At 45.8% G+C, this 20926-nt stretch overlaps 1 protein-coding gene across 4 annotated transcripts in view; it reads right to left on the reverse strand.

The window, feature by feature from the left end:
- The window catches only part of OLFM2 (olfactomedin 2), a 200420-nt gene that overhangs the window by 129458 nt on the left and 50036 nt on the right, over positions 1-20926 (reverse strand). Inside the window, exon 1 of one of the 4 annotated variants that reach the window (XM_028721180.2) lies at positions 16286-16628. The exons of 1 other annotated variant lie outside the window; for it this stretch is intronic. In XM_028721180.2, coding sequence (XP_028577013.1) covers positions 16286-16420 — 135 coding nt within the window. In that variant the 5' untranslated portion in view covers positions 16421-16628. Of the gene's footprint in view, positions 1-16285; positions 16629-20926 lie in introns of those variants that run through there. 2 more of the 4 variants (XM_028721176.2, XM_028721178.2) reach the window with 2 other exon arrangements.

Here is a 20926-nt window from a genome sequence, read left to right on the forward strand (position 1 = left end):
CTAACATTCTAAATGACTGATACCTCACAAGCCCCGACGTAAATTGCTGGAGAAACTAACAAGTTGGAGAGGTTGGAGAGGTTTAGGAGGCAACTTCCACAAATCGGCACTTCTGCTACTGTTTACTCCAGCTTAGAACAAGAGATAAGCCGCCGTTAAGCAAGCACCCCCTACCATACATCCATATATACCCATATACCCACTATGGTCCTCACCAGGAAAAAATACAAGGACCAAGGAATTTTGCCTAATTCACCACAGAGCCCGATGGAGCGACGAAGGAGACAAAGTAAAATTACCAGCTACTTTCCTCAAAAAGACTCGAGCAAGAGAACTCAGAATGAGAGTATCCTAGATGTAGCTATGCCTTTGCCACTCACAGTGTTGGATTGGTCAACACAGCTAAAGGACTTGCAAACAAACAACAAGAGGACAAACCATCCAACAAATCTGGCCCAAGAACTTGCCATAGCAGAGAATGCTACAAAGGCTAACACAGCCAACACACCTGATGCCAATCCTCATTTGTCACCGCTGGAACTTGGAGGTAATCTTTCAACCCATTGGTTGAAAGCCAATGACTGCGGAACAGAAATGTGGGGTGATTATCTTCAGGAGCAGATATACCAGATTTCTAAGGATCTCCTTAACGTTAAAAAATTTTTAGCGATAACAAACGGGCTGCTCCTGACCCTAGTGGATAATTTCAAACAACATGTGAGCGCTTCAGACCAGAATACAAATCCCCTAGCCAGCCCGGATCCACCACTCCCCAGCAAACCCCGGAGGAAAAAAGCTGAGCCTAAGATGAAGAAAAGCAAAAACATGAAAAACCTAAGGCGGCTTAAGACAACTCACCGCACCTGTAAAAAATATTGGCAGAAGCTCTTTAACCTTCTTCCATCCCTTTCCACAAGTGGAACAAACAAATCCAACTCGAGTGCCATCAAAGAGACACGTAAAGTAGATACACCCATAAAAGAATCTAAATCAAGTTTTGAAGAATCAACACCGAGCTGGGACAAAGGAACTAATCCATCTGCAGTTATACCGCCCCAGAGTCCTCTTATGGCCAGCACAGAATCTGTAGACAGAGGTGAGCAGGCGACCCAAACTATTGAGGGGAACCACTCCTCCCAAGTTCGACAGATGTTGTGTCCCAAAAGAGAATGGAGTTTAGTCCTAATCCCACAAAAGCTTGTCTTTGCTAATTACCCTAAACCGCCTAGATTTTATGCAGGGTTAGACCGTATAGACCACTTTTTGTCCATTATAAGTGGCATTTTACCGGGGGTAGTAAAAGCAACTGACATAGCCGCTATAGAGTATCTACATCAAGATGATTGCTCGGTACGAGCATTGATTACTTTTTTAGATCATAATCTGGCCAGTTTCATTTTTAGAGCTAAAAACCTATTCAAAAAAGAAAGAATAGTCCTATTAAGAATATTTGAAAATAGAGCACCTGCAACCTCTCTGATGGGGCCCAAGAGCATAGGAATGGAAGTTCACAAAAGGGAAAAAACCAACCACCAAAACCATCGAAATAGAAAGCATAAGTTCCAGCAGGATCATCCCCACCAAACAGCACCAAATGAAAAAAAGGAAGCCTCACATCCAACTGGCGTCGGGCCTCTCACGTGGGATAGTGAGGACTCCGCTTGGGAGGAAGAACTCTCGCTGATAAAGCGATTCTGGTCACTGCATTCTCCAGCTCAAACTGAGATCCTGAAAAGACTTGATTTACTTCGAAGCAGACTAGAAAAAAAGGATGATCAAGGTGAGACAATGAAGGACCCTTATGTGCAGCCCATATCTCCCAAATGTCTGGTGGATAAGAAGACAGTGGGAGGCACCTTTAAATGTGTAGACGTGGAATTACAATCTGAGCCCCCTGTGATGTACAATAAAGTAAGACCAAATCAAGGTGTGAAACCTCAAAGCTCCTGGCACAGCTATCTTAAATTGTCTCCGAATGAATTAGCTTCCCCCCCAACTCCAAAATCTAGCCCCAAATCACCAAGAAAAGAGGATCACTACACTCTCTCCAAGCAGTCAGCCTCGAAAAGAGCCAACGGGTGTGTTTTTTTAGACACCAAAGAATTGCTGGACATGGTGGTGACATAGATCCAGCTCCCCGAAGGGCCCGGGGCCTAAAAGTGCTGTCTTGGAATATCGCGGGTTGGCACGCCAAGAAAAATAATCAACAATTTTTGTGTTACCTTAAGCAATTTGACATCATCTTCTTTCAGGAGACATGGCAGAATGACCCTATATTTCTTAATGGGTATAACTGCCACTACCTGCCTGCCTCTCCATCTCTAAGGGGCGGCAGATCTAGTGGTGGCCTAGCTTGCTTCATTTCCACGGAGCTGGCGCATTCTCTAACAGCCCTACCCAGCTGCAATTCTTTAGCAACAGCCGCTCTACTTAGCTTCAAGAGAACTACTCTCTTGCTGGTCAATGTCTATATTCCCCCAGGCCAAAAAAACCCCGTTGTCAAGGCTACATGGGCTGAGCTAGAGGCGTTTTTAGAGCCTCTCGAATCTACTTACCCGTCTGCCCTGACTATTGTGTGTGGAGACTTCAACGCTCGCATAGGAACAGATGACAACAGTCTATACACTCATTTCAACCAATTTATGGACCCCGAAGAACAGACGGATATTGGCGCGACACGACTGTCCAAAGATAGTAGAAGTAATTTCCCAGGTCTCTGCTTAGTGCAGGCTGCCAGACGGAGGGAACTGCTGATATTAAACGGCAATATAGAGGGGGACCGCCCCGGGGAATATACCCATTTCTCCAAGGCTGGGGGAAGCGTTATAGATTATATCTTAATCTCAAGATTTGCTCACAGCTTTGTAAGGAAGTTCCAAGTGGGCCACAATACTCTGAGTGATCACCTACCTCTAATTTTAGAGCTTGCAGGTCGGCCTTTTGACTATTCTATTGCCGAGCCACAATATATACCTTCTGTAAATTTGGATATACCTGCCCCCAAAAGACTCAAATGGTCCCCAATACTGAATGAAAATCTAACCCTCCTTCTTCAGTCAGTGGAGTTAAAGCTTATTCGCTCCGCTATCGTATCAGGCAATTCAGTAGCTGCGATTATGGAACGCTTTAAATTACTTTTGGAAAGATTGAAACCCCATTTAACAACAGTGATACATAGCTCCGCTACAAAGAGGGCAAAGGACGGAGCTAGCTGGTTTGACCTGGAGTGCAGGCAAACAAGGAGACAAACGAGAACAGCCTATCGGAGATACAGGAAATCAGGGACTGCCCTCCTACTTAACGCTTATATTTATCTGAGACGGTCTTACAAACAATTACTAAGGAGAAAGAAATTGGAAGCTGAAAGAGCCGCTTGGCACAGTTTGGTTAAGGCATCGCACGAGAAAGATACTACTTGCTTTTGGCGAACCATATCTGGTCTACTGGACCAGGAGCGTACTAATTCCATCTGTACAGTGGAACCAATGGAGTGGTTGCGCCATTTTCAATCTTTGTTCTATGACCAGGAAGCCCAACATTACAAACTATGCATTCAATTGGAGGACCTACCTCATTGGCCACCAGTAACTGCGAAGGAAGTTGAGAATTTAATCGCACAATTAAAGAACAACAAGGCCCCAGGGAATGATTACATTCCTGCCGAACTTCTGAAGTCCAACATTGGCTGGTGGGCCCCCCTGCTGGCGTCTTTATTTTCTTGGATCGACTCAACGGGTTTACTCCCAGATGGTTGGACTGAGGCAATAATTATCCCAATCTATAAAAAAGGACCCATGACAGACCCGGCGAGTTATAGACCAATCAGCCTTCTGCCTATACCCAGCAAACTATATGCCAAACATCTTTATACCAAGCTAACTAGCTGGCTGGAAACTGAAGCTATTCTAGCGGAAGAGCAAGCGGGTTTCAGGCAAGGCAGATCCACCATAGACCATTGCTTCACCCTAGCCTATTTAATTGACAAATATGCCAAAAAATCCCATGGGGTGTTATATGCAGCCTTTATCGATCTAAAGGCTGCTTTCGATTCAATTCCATGTGTAAGACTCTGGGATAAATTGAGCACATCAAGTATAGACAAAAGACTATTATTTCTGATCAGCTGTTTATATAAAGACACGGTGCTGCATGTAAGAACTTCGTTAAATGGCCATCTTATAGGACCAGTTCCTGTCAGTAAGGGGGTCAAGCAAGGTTGCATCCTGGCCCCAGTTCTATTCAACATCTACATCAATGATATGGTTAACTGTTTGTCATCTCCGGACTTCCACGCCCCCAAACTGGCTGACAAAGCAATATCAGTGCTTTTGTACGCTGACGATGCGATACTCCTATCTCGAACAAGAATAGGCTTAAATAGGCTCATAGGTGAATTCTCAGCATACTGTAGGAGAGAGCAACTTGCAATAAACTATCAGAAAACCAAAATTATGGTTTTTGCAAGGAAACACAGACAGTACAGCTGGAGGATGGATAACCAGACAATTGAACAAGTCAAAGCCTTCAAATATCTGGGTATCGTTTTCCAGTCGACCGGGTCCTGGGATGTCCATCAAAAATGTGCCAAAGAAAAAGCAGCTCAAAGTATCAAGATGCTGTCCCGCTTCTTCTACACGAAGGGGGGCAGATACATCCCAGCAGCCCTTGAAGTTTTTCAAGCAAAACCTCTGGCGCAGTTACTGTACGGGGCGCAAATCTGGACGGGGAACCACTGCTCCAGTCTTGAAACTGTCCAGTCTAAATTTCTAAGGCAGATATTCGGCGTCCCCTCCTGTGTTCCAAACGCAGCATTACGACTCGAGGCCTGCCTTCCATCTGTGGAAACTCGGACCTGGCAGAGAACATTCAACTATTGGCTTCGTCTTAATCTGAATCCACCTGGTCTACTGCCTCTAGTAATGCAAGACCCTCACAAAAGCAAGTGGTTCAAAACTGTGCATCAAAAACTCCTTACATGCGGTCTGCACTCACAGTCCCTACTATCAATGGGCCTCATTAAAGCAAAGAGTCTAATAGGCCAGCGCCTGAAAGACATTGAACGACAAAACAACCTGACTATCTTAAAGAAACTGTGCCCATGGTATACCTACTTTCCCCCTTCTCATTTTGACTCTCCAGCTTCATATTTGTCTAAACTAACCATCCCAAAATACAGACGTGCCTTTACATTGGCTAGATGGGATGTTCTTCCCTCTGCTGTACTCGAAGGTCGTTACCAAAAGACTCCATTTGAAAAACGACTCTGCCCATGTGGAGATGGTAACACGGAAACAGTGTCCCACGTCCTTCTTTCTTGCCCCCTTTACAAAGACCTAAGGAATGAGATTATTACTCCACTCATTCTCTCCAACCCCGGCCGTTCACCAGACATTACACTGTATTTTCTATTATCTGATACGGATAGTCAGATAACAGAGAAGGTCGCGAGGTACATCGAGAGAGCTGCGAAATTGAGGGCCACCGTCTGAGTGACAGACTTGTTCATCCGACGGACCACCTTTTGCCTGTTCTTTTCTTCCTTTTATCTTTATTTTCACTTTTAACTCTTGTACAGCTGTGGCCTGTTGGCTTTGCTAATAAAGTTTTGATTTGATTTGAAGCTTCAGTCACAGGCAAATTGAAACAGAAGCCACACCAAACTGTTGAATGGGTTGACTCATTTTGTGCAACATGGCATCAAGGGGGAAAGGGGAGGAAAGGCTACCAGAGGAACTGCTAGCCCATTTTCTCCTCTACGTGAATTCTCCCACTTGCCTTCTTTAATGGGTCATAATAGTTCTGCTGACCAAGGCTGTGTGCTGTCAGCTGAGGGACAGAAGGGGAGTTTCATTCCTGCTGGGATCTGCTTTGCCAGTGCGTTCCCTGCAGGGAACTGGTGAGCAGACTCCAGCAGCAAGCAAGATCAAACCCTCTGCTCAACACCTGGCGAGTGGTAGGTTCAATCCAGCTCAGTTTGGCTGCATACACCTGTTCACCTACTGGAAACAAGCATGCAAAGCCAAAGTGCAGTGTGGGGTTCTTTGCAAAAGGGCTTTCAAAGAGCCCCTCACTGCCCTTTGAAGTTCCAACAGTTGAGGTGTCAAAGTGTAGCATTACCTGTCATATTTGGCCCTTGAGGGATAAGAAAGTGAAGATCTGGCCAGAAGAGGTTATCCATCCCTGCTATGGAACAAAAGCAGCCAAATATAGTCCCAGTGAGTTCAAGGGAGGGTACTGTATTAGATTAAATGAAGTTGTAATTTTTGCATGGGACACATGTGGGTGAAGAACACAGCTCACCCATATATTGGTATGCCTTTCAACCACCTCACTTATATAACCCTAAGGTACCATAATCTCCTGGGATGTTCAGTTTAGCATTAATTGGGATGCAAGTTTAATTCAGTTCAAATTACTTTTCTAAAAGCTTTGAAGCAAGCTCATTCAACAGTGAATTCAGCTTCAGCGTGAATACATTGAAGACATTCTGCACTTAATTTCTTGCTTGTAAAATTCACAGCTGTGTATTCAAGAAACAGATCATTATGTGGGAACAACTAATAATAATTGAGAATGCTTTCAAAGGATGTTCAAAATAAGCTTAAAAGTGTGTTCAGTGCGAAACAAGACTGCATTCAGAGGAACAGCACTGGAAATCTTCTGGTTTACTCAGAGAGTGTGTTTTGTTTTTGCTCCAGCAATATTATGCTCAGTGGCTTCTAGCCTCTGCATCCTACATGACAAAACATTTCATACTTACTCCTTTAATGAAAGTCTACCATTGATGCCCACAAAGAGAACTGAGGGGTGGGGCTCTATGGCCACAGGAATCTATGGCCATAGACTGAAACCACAGCTTGTATTTTCAGGGCCAGTCCAAAGCCTGCTGATTTCTGGGTTAGCTTTGGAAATGAACTGAAGTTGAGCATAGCACAATCTTGAATATCTCTAGGCTCTGCACTGCCCACATATACAGCATATTTTATCCCCCTTTCCACACAATCATTGTCTCTGAAAGCAGCTCACATCATCAGTTTATGTTTATTTTTATTTCTTAAGGGAAAGACAGGACCCCCTGCCATCAATGTTTTTACAAAGTGGGGGCAAGACATACATGGGAAAAGAGTGAAGGAAATAGGTAGGGGAGGGAGATAATGCTTCATTCTGGCTGTAAAGATCTAAGACAGAAATGGGCATTTATGTCCTGTAACGGCCAGGCTGAACTTTTCTTATTGGTGTTCTTTCTTCAATAGCAATTGGTGGCTCTTGTTTCATTGGCCAATGGATGTGGGGCAGAGAGTCCTTTCCCCCTTACTCCTGCACTCCTAGGGCAATTGGAGAAAAGCATTCTTTCTAGCAAGGCAAGGGGGGAAATCAAGCTTCCTACAGCTTCTCCTTTTCTGGTCAATGGAAGGGGCCAGAATGGCCTCCCAGGTGCCATGATGTTCTTCCTGGGAGACGGGCAGAGTAGCCCTCAGTGGTCTTTGGTCCTCTGTGCTGATGGAAGAGACCAACACATGCTGCCCTTCAGCTCTGCAGCCCCCATTTCCCATGCCCATTTGCAGGGTATCACTGCCTCATTAGTATGCAAGAGGCTTGAAGCAGACAGGCGGAGGTGTGGCAAGGTGCCTCTAGGACTCTTGCCCAAGAAGCAGGGAGCAACATTCAGCCCTCAGGCCAAAAAAGGTTCCCGACCCTTGTTCTAAACCAAAACTTTCAAGCTGACTTCATTACGATGTGTTGACCATTCCTTCCAGCCAGCTAGCTCACTATGCACTTCATAATCATTAATTTAAAATGAATGTAAATGTGTTTCTTAATAAATTAAAAAATCAATGGAAGCTGAATTGCCTAAAGTGAATTCACTGTGGAATTAATGCAGTTTATTGGCATTCATGTTAACTCATCTGAATTCAAATTCATTCAGATTCAGAGTAGTTCCAGCACTGTTTGAATTTGATGCTGCCCAGAGGAAGCGCATTTGAATCTGAATGTTCATCAAAATGAGCCAGTCCTACAATCTGAAACACAGATTTTTGCTTCAGCTCCTGCAGCAGATATGCTGTGTAACAATCAGGGGTACCAGCTTGAACAAAATATTGGGGGGGGGGGCAGGGAAGCCCTGCCCCACATAATTGGTCACATGACACAGCACACACACCATTTGAATGGCAATACCCATAAACTTTACGGGGGCAGCCCCCTAAAATATTTTATTGGGGGACTGAAGGGATCTCAGCCCCTAGGAGTTGGCTCCTGTAGTAACAGTTGTTTTCTATGGTCCTTGACACTCAGCTGCTCTTCAGTAATATAGAATGTTTGGCTGCTGATAATGGCAGTCTCTAAAGCAGTCTTCACCAACCTGATGCCATCCAGATGTTTTGGACTAAAACTCTCATCAGACCCAGACAGCCTAGGATGGAAGTTGTTATCCAAAACATCTGGTGAAGGCTGCCCTAAAGTGTCAGATACAATACGATTAGGCAGTGGCGTAGCGTGGGGGGTGCAGGGGGGGCCGGCCGCACCGGGTGCAACATCTAGGGGGGGTGCGCTCGCACTCGCGAGGGGATCTATGGGGACCCTGCTCCGGGTTAGGGGCGCAAATTACTTGCCTTGCCCCGGGTGCTGACAACCCACGCTATGCCACTGCGATTAGGTACCTGCACCCCCAAAGCCTGGGCTAAGACATAAGACATAAGCTGCATCAGACCTATGGCCCATCCAGTCTCACACCCTGTTCTCACAGTGGCCGACCCAATAGGGGGAACCCGCAGGCAGGACCAAAGTGCAAGACCCTCTCCCCACTCACAGTTCCTCATAACTGGTATTCAGAGGCAAAGTGCCTCAACAGTAGAGGTAGAACATACTGTAGACAGGGATTGCCCAACCTGATGGTTAAGAATGGAAAACTATCCAAAAAACCCCAAAAGCTACCATGGGTCCAGGAACCAAAGTGGAATAAAGATCATTTAGACCAGAATTCAGAGCTCAGCTCACTGTGTGGTCTTGAACACGTTAATATTTCAGGTAATGGAAGCCAGTGTAGTATAGTAGGCCAAAAGTCGAGAAATGTAAATATCTCTTTTCCTGATAATTCTCTAAGTTTCCAGTCCTTTGCACACTTATCTGGGTATAATATGGGTATAATGAGCAGCCTTGATTATATAAACTATCCATACTATGCTTTTCAGACTAATTCTATCCAAGTGGGATGTATATACAAATGTAGCATTTTTAAAAAATTAAAAACCCTTTAAAAATCCTTAATCCTGATGTTACTTCTGTGTTATGTTTGGATATCTCTTTTGAAATTGTTGATTTGTTTTTTCTTTTGGTTATTTAAGTGAAACTCAATAAAAAGAAATGAAAAAAATAAAATAAAAATCCTTAAGATACACAAGATCAAAAATGAGTGGAACACAGTAAAATGAAACAAAACAGCCAAGTCAATCATAAAACACTTTCTGTAGTAGTAGTAGTAGTAATAGTAGTAGTAGTAATGTTTTAAACACCATCTTAAAAAATGAAAAGAGAGAAAGCATGCCAGTGCCCCTCCGAAGAGAATTCCACAGCTGTGGTGTCACCACCGAGAAGACCCTTAGAATGTTGTTGTAACAAGATTTGTAAGCGAAGCACATTTAGCACTCTAAAATATTTACTGTTGTTTATTAGGAAAAGGTAAGGCCAGCCTAGCTCTTACATGGCTTACAATTAAAAACACCTATATATATCACAATCCTAGTCCAGTGAGATTTATTCCCACATAAATGTGTACAGAACTGCAGCCTGTTTATGTATTAATTAATTTATAGAATTCATATCCTTCACTTCCTCCCAAAGGAACCTTGGGTAGCAAACAAATTCACAATTGAAAAACAATTGAAAAATGTAAAAGCAGAAACATTTTAAAAAACCAGTTCAAACATTCTAAAAGTAATTAATTAAAAACATCTAAAAGCAGTTACTGACTATTGGCCCACCTGCTGCATAAAACAGTACTAAGCTGAAGGGCAGAAGCTCAGAGGTAGAGCATAAACTTCACGTGCAGAAGGTGCCGGGTTCAATCTCAGGCATCACCAGGTCGGACTGGGAGAGACCCTGGAGAGCTGCTGCCAGTCAGTGTGGACAATACTCAGCCAGATGGAACCCCTGGGCTGGCTTGGTCTAAGATGGCTTCCTACATCTAATCACTAGGACACACTTCTTGGAGGCACATTTCATTCTTACATAAAGCAAGGTTGGCTTTTAAGACTATTAAAGCCTAAGAGCTACAGCTCCACCCCTCCAAAGAGAAACCTATGCTGCTTGGGGCATTCCTCCTCCAAGGGGAATAAATTCATCTGAGTCTCTGCATCAGGAGTGACTGGATTCCATAGTCTTATGAGGGGCGGGGGGCTCCTTAGATCACATATGTGGTGTTCCAGCAATCATGACTTCACTTCAAAATGTGGTAAGTCACCCATGCTGCATTTAGAGAGCCTCCTGCACATGCTGCTGAGTGAAACCCTGGCTTCTGACCCTTGACAGCACCACTGGCAAATGGATCAAGCATTCTCACCTGATACAGATATCAGGCAAAGGCCAGAGCAATGGCTCACAAAGAGCTGTAGCAAGTAGCTTCTTTGCTGGGCTGGATCAGAGGAGAAAATTTATTTTTCCATGCAGCACACTCACCTGCCCTAGCATACAATAAGTGAGCTGCTGCCAGAGTATCTCAAGGAACATTTATAAACATTTTAAAATAATTGAAAAAAATATTGATGCATCAAATGTGGGTTACAGAACCTCTCCAGTTCCTGCCGCTATGACTAGCTCCTCATTGCAGGAGGCAGGTTCCCACCCTTATTACATACATAGTTCCTGGCAGATACTGTCATGAATCACTGCAATAGGGTAGGCACTCAAAACCCACTTCGTAATTCATTAGAGAACATTCTGAAGCAGGCTATTCCAAACTAATCCCCCCCTTCAAATATCAGTGAATGGCTACCAGAAAGTAATGCTTTAATACTCATCAAAAATGACATGAAACTGTCATTAAAACAAAAACAAAAACATTTCTAAGGCTGTGATCTCAAGCACATTTACTGGGGATTTCCCCCCATCAAAATTAAAAGGGATCCATAGGAATAAAAGCTGCTTGGAACAGATAGATGTGACAAGGTCTGTCTTCAAAACTATTCATGCCCCTTGCTTAAATTTTATTTTAAAAGCTAACTGTTGATGTTGAAAAATAATATTTTGGCAGTTTAGCTTTGACATTCTGGTATTGAATGTATGATTGCTTTGTTGGGACACAAGCATTTTAATTTGTTATCATAAGACCTGTTGCCTAGACCATTAATTTTATTTAGCTCATCTATCCTTTCATCACCTTTCTTTAGAGAGAGAGAGAGAGAGAATGGACAATGCCACAGTCCACCATCTCGTAGCTCTGAGATCGTGCCTCTGAAAAAAATCAAGCCTAGACGTGGAAGGAGCTACAATTGTACAGGACAAGAGGATTAATTTCAAGCAACAAAGTATAATCAACAGTAGACTTCAGAACACAATCTTATCAACACAAAAAACTTGATTAAGCTTAAAAATCAGTTGGTTACTTGATTAAGAGACAGATGATTACATTTATGTATTGACAAAGATTCAGTAGCTGCCTCTGACCATATTGAAACAAACAAGATAGTTTTCATCCTGGCTACTTGCAAGAAAACAAATCCCAACACTTCCATTCTCAGAAACAAAGGAAGCTTCACTCATACAGAGCTGTATTGTCTAACAGAACTGTCCACATTATGGTAGTGCTGAATCCCTAAGCATGCAATGCTGCAGCAGCAAGGGAAGAGCACCAAACCTTTAGAACCATATTTTCATCAGTAGCAGGGGATAGATGTCATCAGTTAGATTGAAAGGAAAGCTGGAAATTAACCTTATTGCACTCACAACTACAACTCCCTAACATTACAGGCTGAGACATATGCACCAGTTCATCACTAGGACAATGATATTATGATGGCTTTAATGCATGAGCAGGCTATAAGAGATCTAGCAAAACACAGAACTCTTGTATCACTACAAGCATAGCTAAATAAGTGCAGACAGTCAGCTGTCAGCCACCAAATGATATTAAATCAAATAGTGGAGATGAAAGATACCATTCAATCCTAAATTAATCCGGAATAACTGCTGTTCTCTTGCCTTCATATTACATCATTAGCAGAAATCAGAATTTCTGTCCTCTTCCCCACCCCCACCCCTGCCACACGCCCTAGGATTACACTTTTACCACTTCCCCTATCCCTGGCTCCAACTAACCAACCACTATGGTCATGAGGGAAGGCATATGGAAGCTGCCTGCAGAAGATCTATAGAAGCAATTCATGAAAATAAAAAAGCATGGGGTTCAGTACTTCACTCCTAAGACTGCGAGAGATCTCATGTTTGAATGCTCTCACCCTCCTCAAAATGTACAAGGAAGAAGTCTAAGCTAGAACCATTTTTCCTCCCATGGAAAAGGAGTTCTGAATGCAAAGGAGCATTGAAGCACACCCAAAAACCCACCCATATATATTATGGTGGCCTAGCCCTATTGTGCAGAGGGTGGAACAGTTCTATACCCTTTACAAGGTTTCAAGATCAGCTCCTTGGGGAAGCTCCACAGCAAGAGAAGAAAGATCCATAGCAAAGGAGCACCACTGAGCCTTCTTTCTTCAATGCACGCTTGCATAGTTCCAATTTTGCCCATAGTAAGTAAGCAAGAGGCTAAGAAGCTGCTCTAGAATGAAAACAGAGCACTTCCACATGCAACACGGAAAACACCTTTGAATCGCTCACTATTTATGTGAGCGTGTGAATGGTAGATCCATCAAATGCAGAAGAACACACCAGTGGTTTGTTTGTTTGTTTGTGTTTGTTTGTTTGTTTGATCCATCACATTCTAGAAGACCATGGAAGTTTTACAACCACATTATACACATGTGAAAGACATAGGACAATTTTGATCGGAGTGAGGTTAGAGATGCAGTGCCAAAGCAATAAGAACCAGCACTACCTGAACTGACAAATGTGTACAGTGGTACCTCGGGTTACATACGCTTCAGCTTACATACGCTTCAGGTTACAGACTCCGCTAACCTCCGCTAATACTGCTTCAGGTTAAGAACTTTGCTTCAGGATGAGAACAGAAATCGTGCTCCGGCAGTACGGCAGCAGCAGGAGGCCCCATTAGCTAAAGTGGTGCTTCAGGTTAAGAACAGTTTCAGGTTAAGAACGGACCTCCGGAACGAATTAAGTACTTAACCCGAGGTACCACTACATTTTACAATAGAAGTGGGGGACATGAATGTCATATCTCAGTCTTGACTTAGTTGAAGTCAGATCCATGTAGGCAGGAAGGAAACATCAGGAGATGGACATTTTAAGTGGGTATGTTAGCTGCAGCCTACAGAGATGGAATGCAGTTGTGGTGGCATGGGGGGGGGCTTGCCAGTTGCCATAGAAGCTCCTTGGCAGAAATTCCTACATTCACTTGCTCCCAAACATTCATTTGCCACTTGCCAGATTCCACACACACTCAATAAAGAGTATTTTCTGTTTCACAACATCTACAGCCTTGCATACATGTCTTAATACCTGACATGTTCAATGTCGGGGGGGGGGGCCTTCCTTCTCCCAGCCCCTACATTTTGGGACGAGTGGAAAACTCATGTGCAACTGGCCCTACTAAATCCTACCCATCCCTTTCACAGAAGTGAGTAGGAATTGTGATTCTTATTAAGATTACATTTTCCTTAATTAAGTGGACATTTTACAACTTACTTTCCACAGGTAATTATTTTGTCATGCTGGGCAACTGCATTCACACACTTATCACCTCTGCTAAAAACCGAAAAATCTGTAACAAAAAATAATGGAGCTCTGGAAACAGGAAGTCCACATGTACACACATAATCCCATGATCAATGTTTCCAGACTGGTCTTGCCTGCTGTGCCATTAAGCAATAATCACTAGAGGGGCTTCAGCACAGGATCCAGCTCCACTAATTATTCTATATCAATGAATTGGTAGCTGAGCTGTGAGGGAGTCATTCTAATCGGGGCCAGTCCTTCAACTCCCTAATCTCTCCAGAGAAACCTGCCCAGTCCCACACAACAAACCTGTTACTCCAATCAACAGCTCCTTTTTGAATATGAAAGAAGCCCTTTGTATGGATGTGTTTTAAAGATCATTCCAGCACTGCACTGATTTATCCAGGGAAAGGCAGCTCCAGGTTCGGGACATAGAATTTTTCTGCCCGGTTGCAAATGGGACACAAAGCTAGGGAAAATTCACACATGCACGCGCGCACACAGACACAGAGAGGGAGAGACAGAGAGACAGAGACAGATGCAGACAGAGTCTTGTGGAAGCGTAGACTAGCACATTTATTGTAACACAAATTTCCCTGGAGAACTGTCCATCAAATGCGTCAGAAAATTCCAGGCAACCGAAGGCTTGATCGCATCAAAGAATAAAACATTTACTCCCCACCCCCACCCCGCGGTACTAACATCTGCTCTATACAGGAATTTGTATCTACACATTTGCTAGACACTATTTAAGCTGACACCTATACCCCCCCCCCCCGGATTTCTAAAAATGACTGTCTAGATTAAAAAAGGGAAAGATTGTCCCAGCCCAGCTGCAAGAACGTTCCCCTTCGCTGCAGGAACTTGAGAGGAGGACCAATATTTTCTTCCCGCACATACCCTGCAGAGTCCGCGACCCACGGGCTCTTCTGAACCAACTCTTCCCTCTTCTCATACACAAAGCAAGCGCTTCTCCTTTAAGAAAGGAGGAAAGTTTTCTAGTAGTAGAGAAATCTACTCAGACAAGCGTGAAAGGAATGGGGGCAGGAAGAAAAGTGGGGGGGGAGAAGAGTTCTTCTTTCTCCAGATTTAGCGTAAATACGGTAATCAAGCCAAATTAACCCCAAGGTGGACGTACGGAAGCTACAGCGGCTTTGGAGTAAGTGCGGATGCTGGCGGCATCCTGGGACGATCTCGAGCTGAAGATCGTCCGTGCACACCCGAAAGCGGCCAGGCTACAAGCCTGGGAGGGACAGAGGGAGAAATTCGTCGCAGCTACAGCGATGCCGAAGCCCCAGTTTGGCTAAGGGGGAAGGGGGCTCTCCCTTTCCACTCAAGAAAGGAGCGGGGAACACCAAGGAGCCACAGAAGGTGGCATCTAGCCAGGATCTGGAGAGGGGCTGTTGAAAGGGGGGAGAAAAATTGCCTTGCCATCCTCCACTCCCCACGGTCAGTGGGAAGCGTCGTGGATGGGGTGGGGTGGATCTGGAGGAATAAACAAACACTTGAAGGAGCTGCGGGGCGGAGGAAAGAGGAAGCCAACCGTGGTCTGAGAGGAGCGGAAAGCGGGAGAAGATCGGTCTCGACTGGATAAGAGACTCTAGAGGCCCAAGCTGCAGCAAAGGCACGCAAGGCAGAAATCACGCAACCCTAGGCAGGATCATGCAAAGCGCGTTCGTTCAAGGAAATCTGGGTGTCTGCCCGAGCCCTTCAGTCCGCCCACGCGAGCCGAATCTCCTGCGCGGAAACGTCCGGTGTCTTGAGCCCATCGGTGACTGGCATCCAGATAGGGATCCTGGAGGCCAGGGCGGGGACGAGGTCTAGGTCACCCGGCGAAAGACCCGTTGGAAAGGCTGGAGTGTGGGTGTGACTGAACAGCGTCCGTCCAGGCACTCACCACCCCCTCAAAAATCTGCTGGTAAATAAGTTCTCTCTCCAGGGTTACACACACACACACACACACACACGCCCGGCGACAGCACACTCAGAAGCAGGGATGGCTGACCTAGAAAAACTAGTAGACGCCCAACGCGGGATGGCAAAGGCCGGGGAGAAACGGGGACCCGGCGCCTGGAAAGCTCTTCCGCGGCGCGCGCCTTCCTCGCGGTGGGTAGAAGCTCCTCGCCGAGCAAACAGACGGGCAAGCGCGGAGCTGGCAGCTTTGTAGCTTATCGCAGCTCGTCGGGAGGGAGGAGAGGAACCCTCGCGAAAGCCTCGTCGGACCGGGTGGGGGTGACAGAGTCCCGGAATGGCAGTGTGCCCGTGCCCCGCCTCCCCGCCCGCTTTGCGCAACTAAATGAACTGGGATCCTCGACCCTCCAAGCCGGCCTCCCTATGGAGCTGCAAAGGCGCTAAGGGAGGCCCGCTGGGCTCCCGGGAAACGCGCGTTGGCAGCCTCGAAGGGGCGGCCGTGGGGCAGGCGAAGAAGAGGCGGACTCACGCTTCTCTCGGAAGTGCCGGCCTGGGAGATGGTGCCGTTGAGCCCCACGAGCGACGGCAGCGTCTGGGACATCCAATTGGTGACCATGGCCATGGTGCTGAGCACGGCGCCGATCTTGAGCAGCGGCACGGTCATGTCGCCCCCTGCCTCATGCCCCTCGCCCTCCGGCGAAGCCCGCGGCGCAGCCCGCCTCCCGGCTCATCTGCCCCGTCGGGCACGCGCCGGCCTCCACCCCGCTCTCCCTTCCTGGCCGGGCCGCGCGTCTCCGTCTGCCGAGGCGAAGGCGAGGAAGCAGCCGAGAAGCGGGGCGCTTCGCGCGCCCCTCCTTATAACAGCCCCGGCCTCTCGCAGCCGCTCTGACGTCACGCCGCCACTGGCCACAGGCCGGCTCAGCGGGGGGGGGGGGGGCGCCCAGCGCAAATTAAAGGGAGGGTGCGCGTGGCTGGGGGCGGCGTGGGTGTAATTAGGCTTGAGGCTTGCACTTCGGGTTGCAGCCAGCTCCTGAGCCAAGCGGAGCTGCCCTCCTGCGCGCGCTTACTTCGGAGGAAACCTCCACCGAATGTACGCAGGTTTGTGTCCGCGCAAGCCATGCAATAGGAGCGGGGTGCCTGAAGAAACGCACAGCTCACAGGATAATAAGAGGGCAGGGCGGATAATCCGATTTCAGGATAATCCGCTCTCACCCCAACTCCTGCGCCAAACTAGCGCACTTCATTGCTCACTGGACAAGGTTTCCCCCTCTTCTCAGTTTGCAGACTCCACCACCTGCCTCCCTGCAAGGAATTGTGGAGCTTCTCTCAGGCTGCGGCGGTGGGGCTGGGGGCCTGGGGCTGGATTAAATTAAACCTGCGTTCCTCTCCCGCGGTCGCTGCATATTACTCAGATAAGCGTTCCAAGTTCCAACTAAACTTTCCAGAAAAGTAGCCGTCTGTGGTAGCCAAGACAGCAAAAACTCTTGTGGCCCAAGAGACCACCTAAGGAAGAGCGCAGACGACGCGAACTCTAGCCGCCTGCCCATCTGCTCAACCGGAGCTCTTGCTGGCGTCAGCCACCCCTTCAGGGGTTCATCCGCCTGCTCATCATCTTCAAAGGCGATATGCTAGGCCGCCGTCTGCCAGCAGTCCCCTTCTGCAGCCTACCTGGAACAGACGCAAGTTAGTATCTGCAAAAAATGGACAGGTCTGATAGCAGAAAGGGAAATCATTTCAACTACCAGAGCACTCCGCAGCTGACCTTAAGGAGGCCAGGGCGTGAGCAAAGGCACTTAACAGTACTTCGAAGGGAAACTCCAGTGGGGAACTGCTGAATTACAATTGATCCAGCAATTCAATCGTGTCACCTGTGGCCTGAATCAAGATTACAGCTGCTGTTGTTGCTGTTGTTGTTGCTTTTATTAGGCTACATGTGTTAATTATCTTACCAATGCCAGGAAGCTTCTGTCACCACCATTGCTACTTTGCTAAGTGGGGTCACAGGGAATCATCACGGTCTGCTCATTTCACTTTCCCCACCCCTTTCGAAACCTATTCCTCCACATTCTTACAGCATGTAACTGCACAGTTGACAAGCTGGAACATGTGCAGAGGAGGGCAACCAAGATGATTGATGGTCTGACAACCAAGTCTTATGAGTCTTACACAAAAGGGGATTCCGACTAAACATCAGGAAGAACTTTCTGATAGTAAGAGCCATTTGACAATGGAGCTGTTTGACAGCAGGGGGTTGTTGTCTTTCCTTCCTTGGAGATTCTTAAGCAAAGTTTGGATGGTCATTTCTCATGGATGCTTTCATGGGTGTAGCGGGGGGGGGGGCAGGGGGGAGCTGCCCCCCTCCTAGATCAAGTAAAACAATAGAAATAGTTAACTGACCAATCATCTTGGTTCTGCCCTAACAAAAGTCCTGCCCCCCCCACGAAGTCCTGCCCCCCACTAACAAAAATCCTAGCTATGTCCATGGATGCTCAGCCAGATGGGCGGGGTATAAATAATAAATTATTATTATTATTATTATTATTATTATTATTATTATTATTATTATTATTATTATTATTTAGCTGAGATTCCTGCATTTCAAGGGGTTGGACTAGATGACCCTTGGGTCCCTTCCAACTCTACAACTCTATGATTTTCATGAGATAGACAACAACAATTCCCACTATCACCACTATATGTATAATACATATGCTTGCCAGCTCAAGATTATGCTTTCTGTATACAGTGAAGTGGGCTCTGGTCCACCAAAGCATATGCCATAATAAATGTGTTCCTTGTTGTCTTCCCAATAGTGTCAATTTCAAACACCAGAGATGCCCCGGCTCCACTTTTGCCAATGCTACTTCTATCACAAAAACTGATTCTCCCTGCTACTGTATCTTGAGATCTCCCTGACAGTGCTATGCATGTTTACAGAGCAAGCCCCACTGGACTCAGTACATAGGGTGCAGACTGCAATACTATGCTCAGTTACAAGCCCGTGTAGCCAAGTGGTTAAATGGGTCTGTGCCCATTGAACACAGTGGGGCTTGCTTGTGAGTATCTGCAGCTGCATACTTCCAAATTACTCTCATGGAGGGGCTATTACTCAGTGGTACAGCATGAGATTTGCATGGCCAAGGTCTGAGGTTCAGACAGGTTCCTATCTGAAATTCTGGAGTCCCACTTCAAGCCAGTGTTGACAACACTGAGCAAGACGGACTAATGGTCTGTTTTAGTACAAGGCATTGTCCTCAGTTTCAGAAAGATGTAATTCAGAATAACTGCTCAAAAGGTTGCACATCTTCTACACACACAAACACCTGTATGCTTGGGTTAGGCATCCAGCAGTAGGCTAGGGCAGGGATAGCCAATGATGCTCTCCAGATGTTGTCAAGAATGATGAGAGTTGGAGTCCAGCAAGAAGTCAACAACATCTGAAGGACACCACACTGGTTACCCCTTAGGGCAGGCATCCTCAAACTCGGCCCCCAGCTGTTTTGGGACTACAATTCCCATCATCCCTGACCACTGGTCCTGTTAGCTAGGGATGGTGGGAGTTGTAGTCCCAAAACAGCTGGAGGGCCAAGTTTGGGGATGCCTGCCTTAGGGTGTGGGAGTTGTTTGCTGCCTGGTTCGGTTTTTACTGTTGCATCAATATAGCACAGGTGCTCTGCTTTTGCTGCTTTTATCTGCCCCATGATTTGATATTGATGGAGGCAAAGATTTTAGTCTTGGAGGATTCTTTCTTTTACTAGCCATGCAATTCAGTCAAAGTCAGATCCTTACAAGACTGCAATCTTACACCTACTCAGTGGGGCTTGCTTCTGAGTAGAAATGCATAAGATTGCATTGAAAGTCACTGGTTTCAATGGGAAAAGTAAACATGCTCAATGTTGCAATCATGTACAACTTCCTAAAAAATAACATTGTAGGGCTTGCTTTAAAGCAAACATGTACAGAATCAGGCCATACATCTTCCCCACTGAAATCAACTGGACAAGCAGTTGTTATAATCTGTGTTATAATTTGGGGGTGCAATATTTGCTATTATATATCTGTGTAAGTCACACATACAGTCATTTCATGAAAAAAAATGTATATCTGTTTGTAATTATTCAGGGGCAACTGGAAGCATCCTTTGTCAGTGATGTGGTGTTTTAGCACTAAACCAGGTGTAAAAAACAATATCTACAAGCAAGGAGCATTGAAAAAGATCCATCTGCATTGATTGTGCTTCCTATGCTATGATTTTTTCCAATTTGCCAGATAGACCAGCTAGTATTTCTGTAGAGATTAGATGTATTATGTTGGTGCACTGAGCTATAACACAATCTTTTTGCAGATTTAAAGTAGAAATGGCCAACTTCCATATGCTTATGAAATACTATATTCTACAAACCAATCTTCCCAAACCTCCCGATATTTTGGACTATAACTCCCTAGTTAACATGGCCAGTGGCCAGGGAACATGGGAGATGTAGTTCAACAACATCCACAGGGCAGCAGGAAGCTTGCTCCTGATAGTGGGTCATAGACTACCCACAATGATGTCCTCATTGATAATGAAGATGGGGCCATCTAGCAGAACGAGTTATGGACCACATGTGCCCAAGCATAGCCATAGCATTATGCACAGCTATGCCCAAGGAGAGATACAGTGCTAATACCTAGACTGAAAACATTTCCCTCACCTTTTCCAACAAGTGGAGCTAGGCATCCCCCACCTTTTTAAAAAGCAAAAAGCAAAACATAAATTGATTCAAATGTGGTTGAGTCTATCAGCTTTGGCCACCTCTGCCTTAAAAGTCTGGGCTATTGCAGATGTATTCTGCTTCTGCTTCTTTGGCGATCACTTGTAGCTGAGTAAGATTGTCTTCCATAAACATGGTTTTAAAAGTGAGTCCGTAAGTGACTGTGGAGGCCAATTCTGGATCCACAAGTCCGTCCACAGTGGGAACATTGGTTTCCGGGCGGGAGTTAATCACGGTGTGGATTTGCGTGCCTTTCTCTTAGCATGTTTCTCCCTTGCATCCTGAGTTTGAGTGTCTTCAAAGCCCATGCCACCTTTGGTAAAGGCTGGTCTCCAGCTGGAGCGCTCACAGGCCAGTGTTTCCCAGTTGTCAGTGTTTATATTACATTTTTTTTAGATTTGCCTTGAGACAGTCTT

This window comes from Podarcis muralis, chromosome 2, assembly GCF_964188315.1.
Source record: "Podarcis muralis chromosome 2, rPodMur119.hap1.1, whole genome shotgun sequence".
NCBI lineage: Eukaryota > Metazoa > Chordata > Lepidosauria > Squamata > Lacertidae > Podarcis > Podarcis muralis.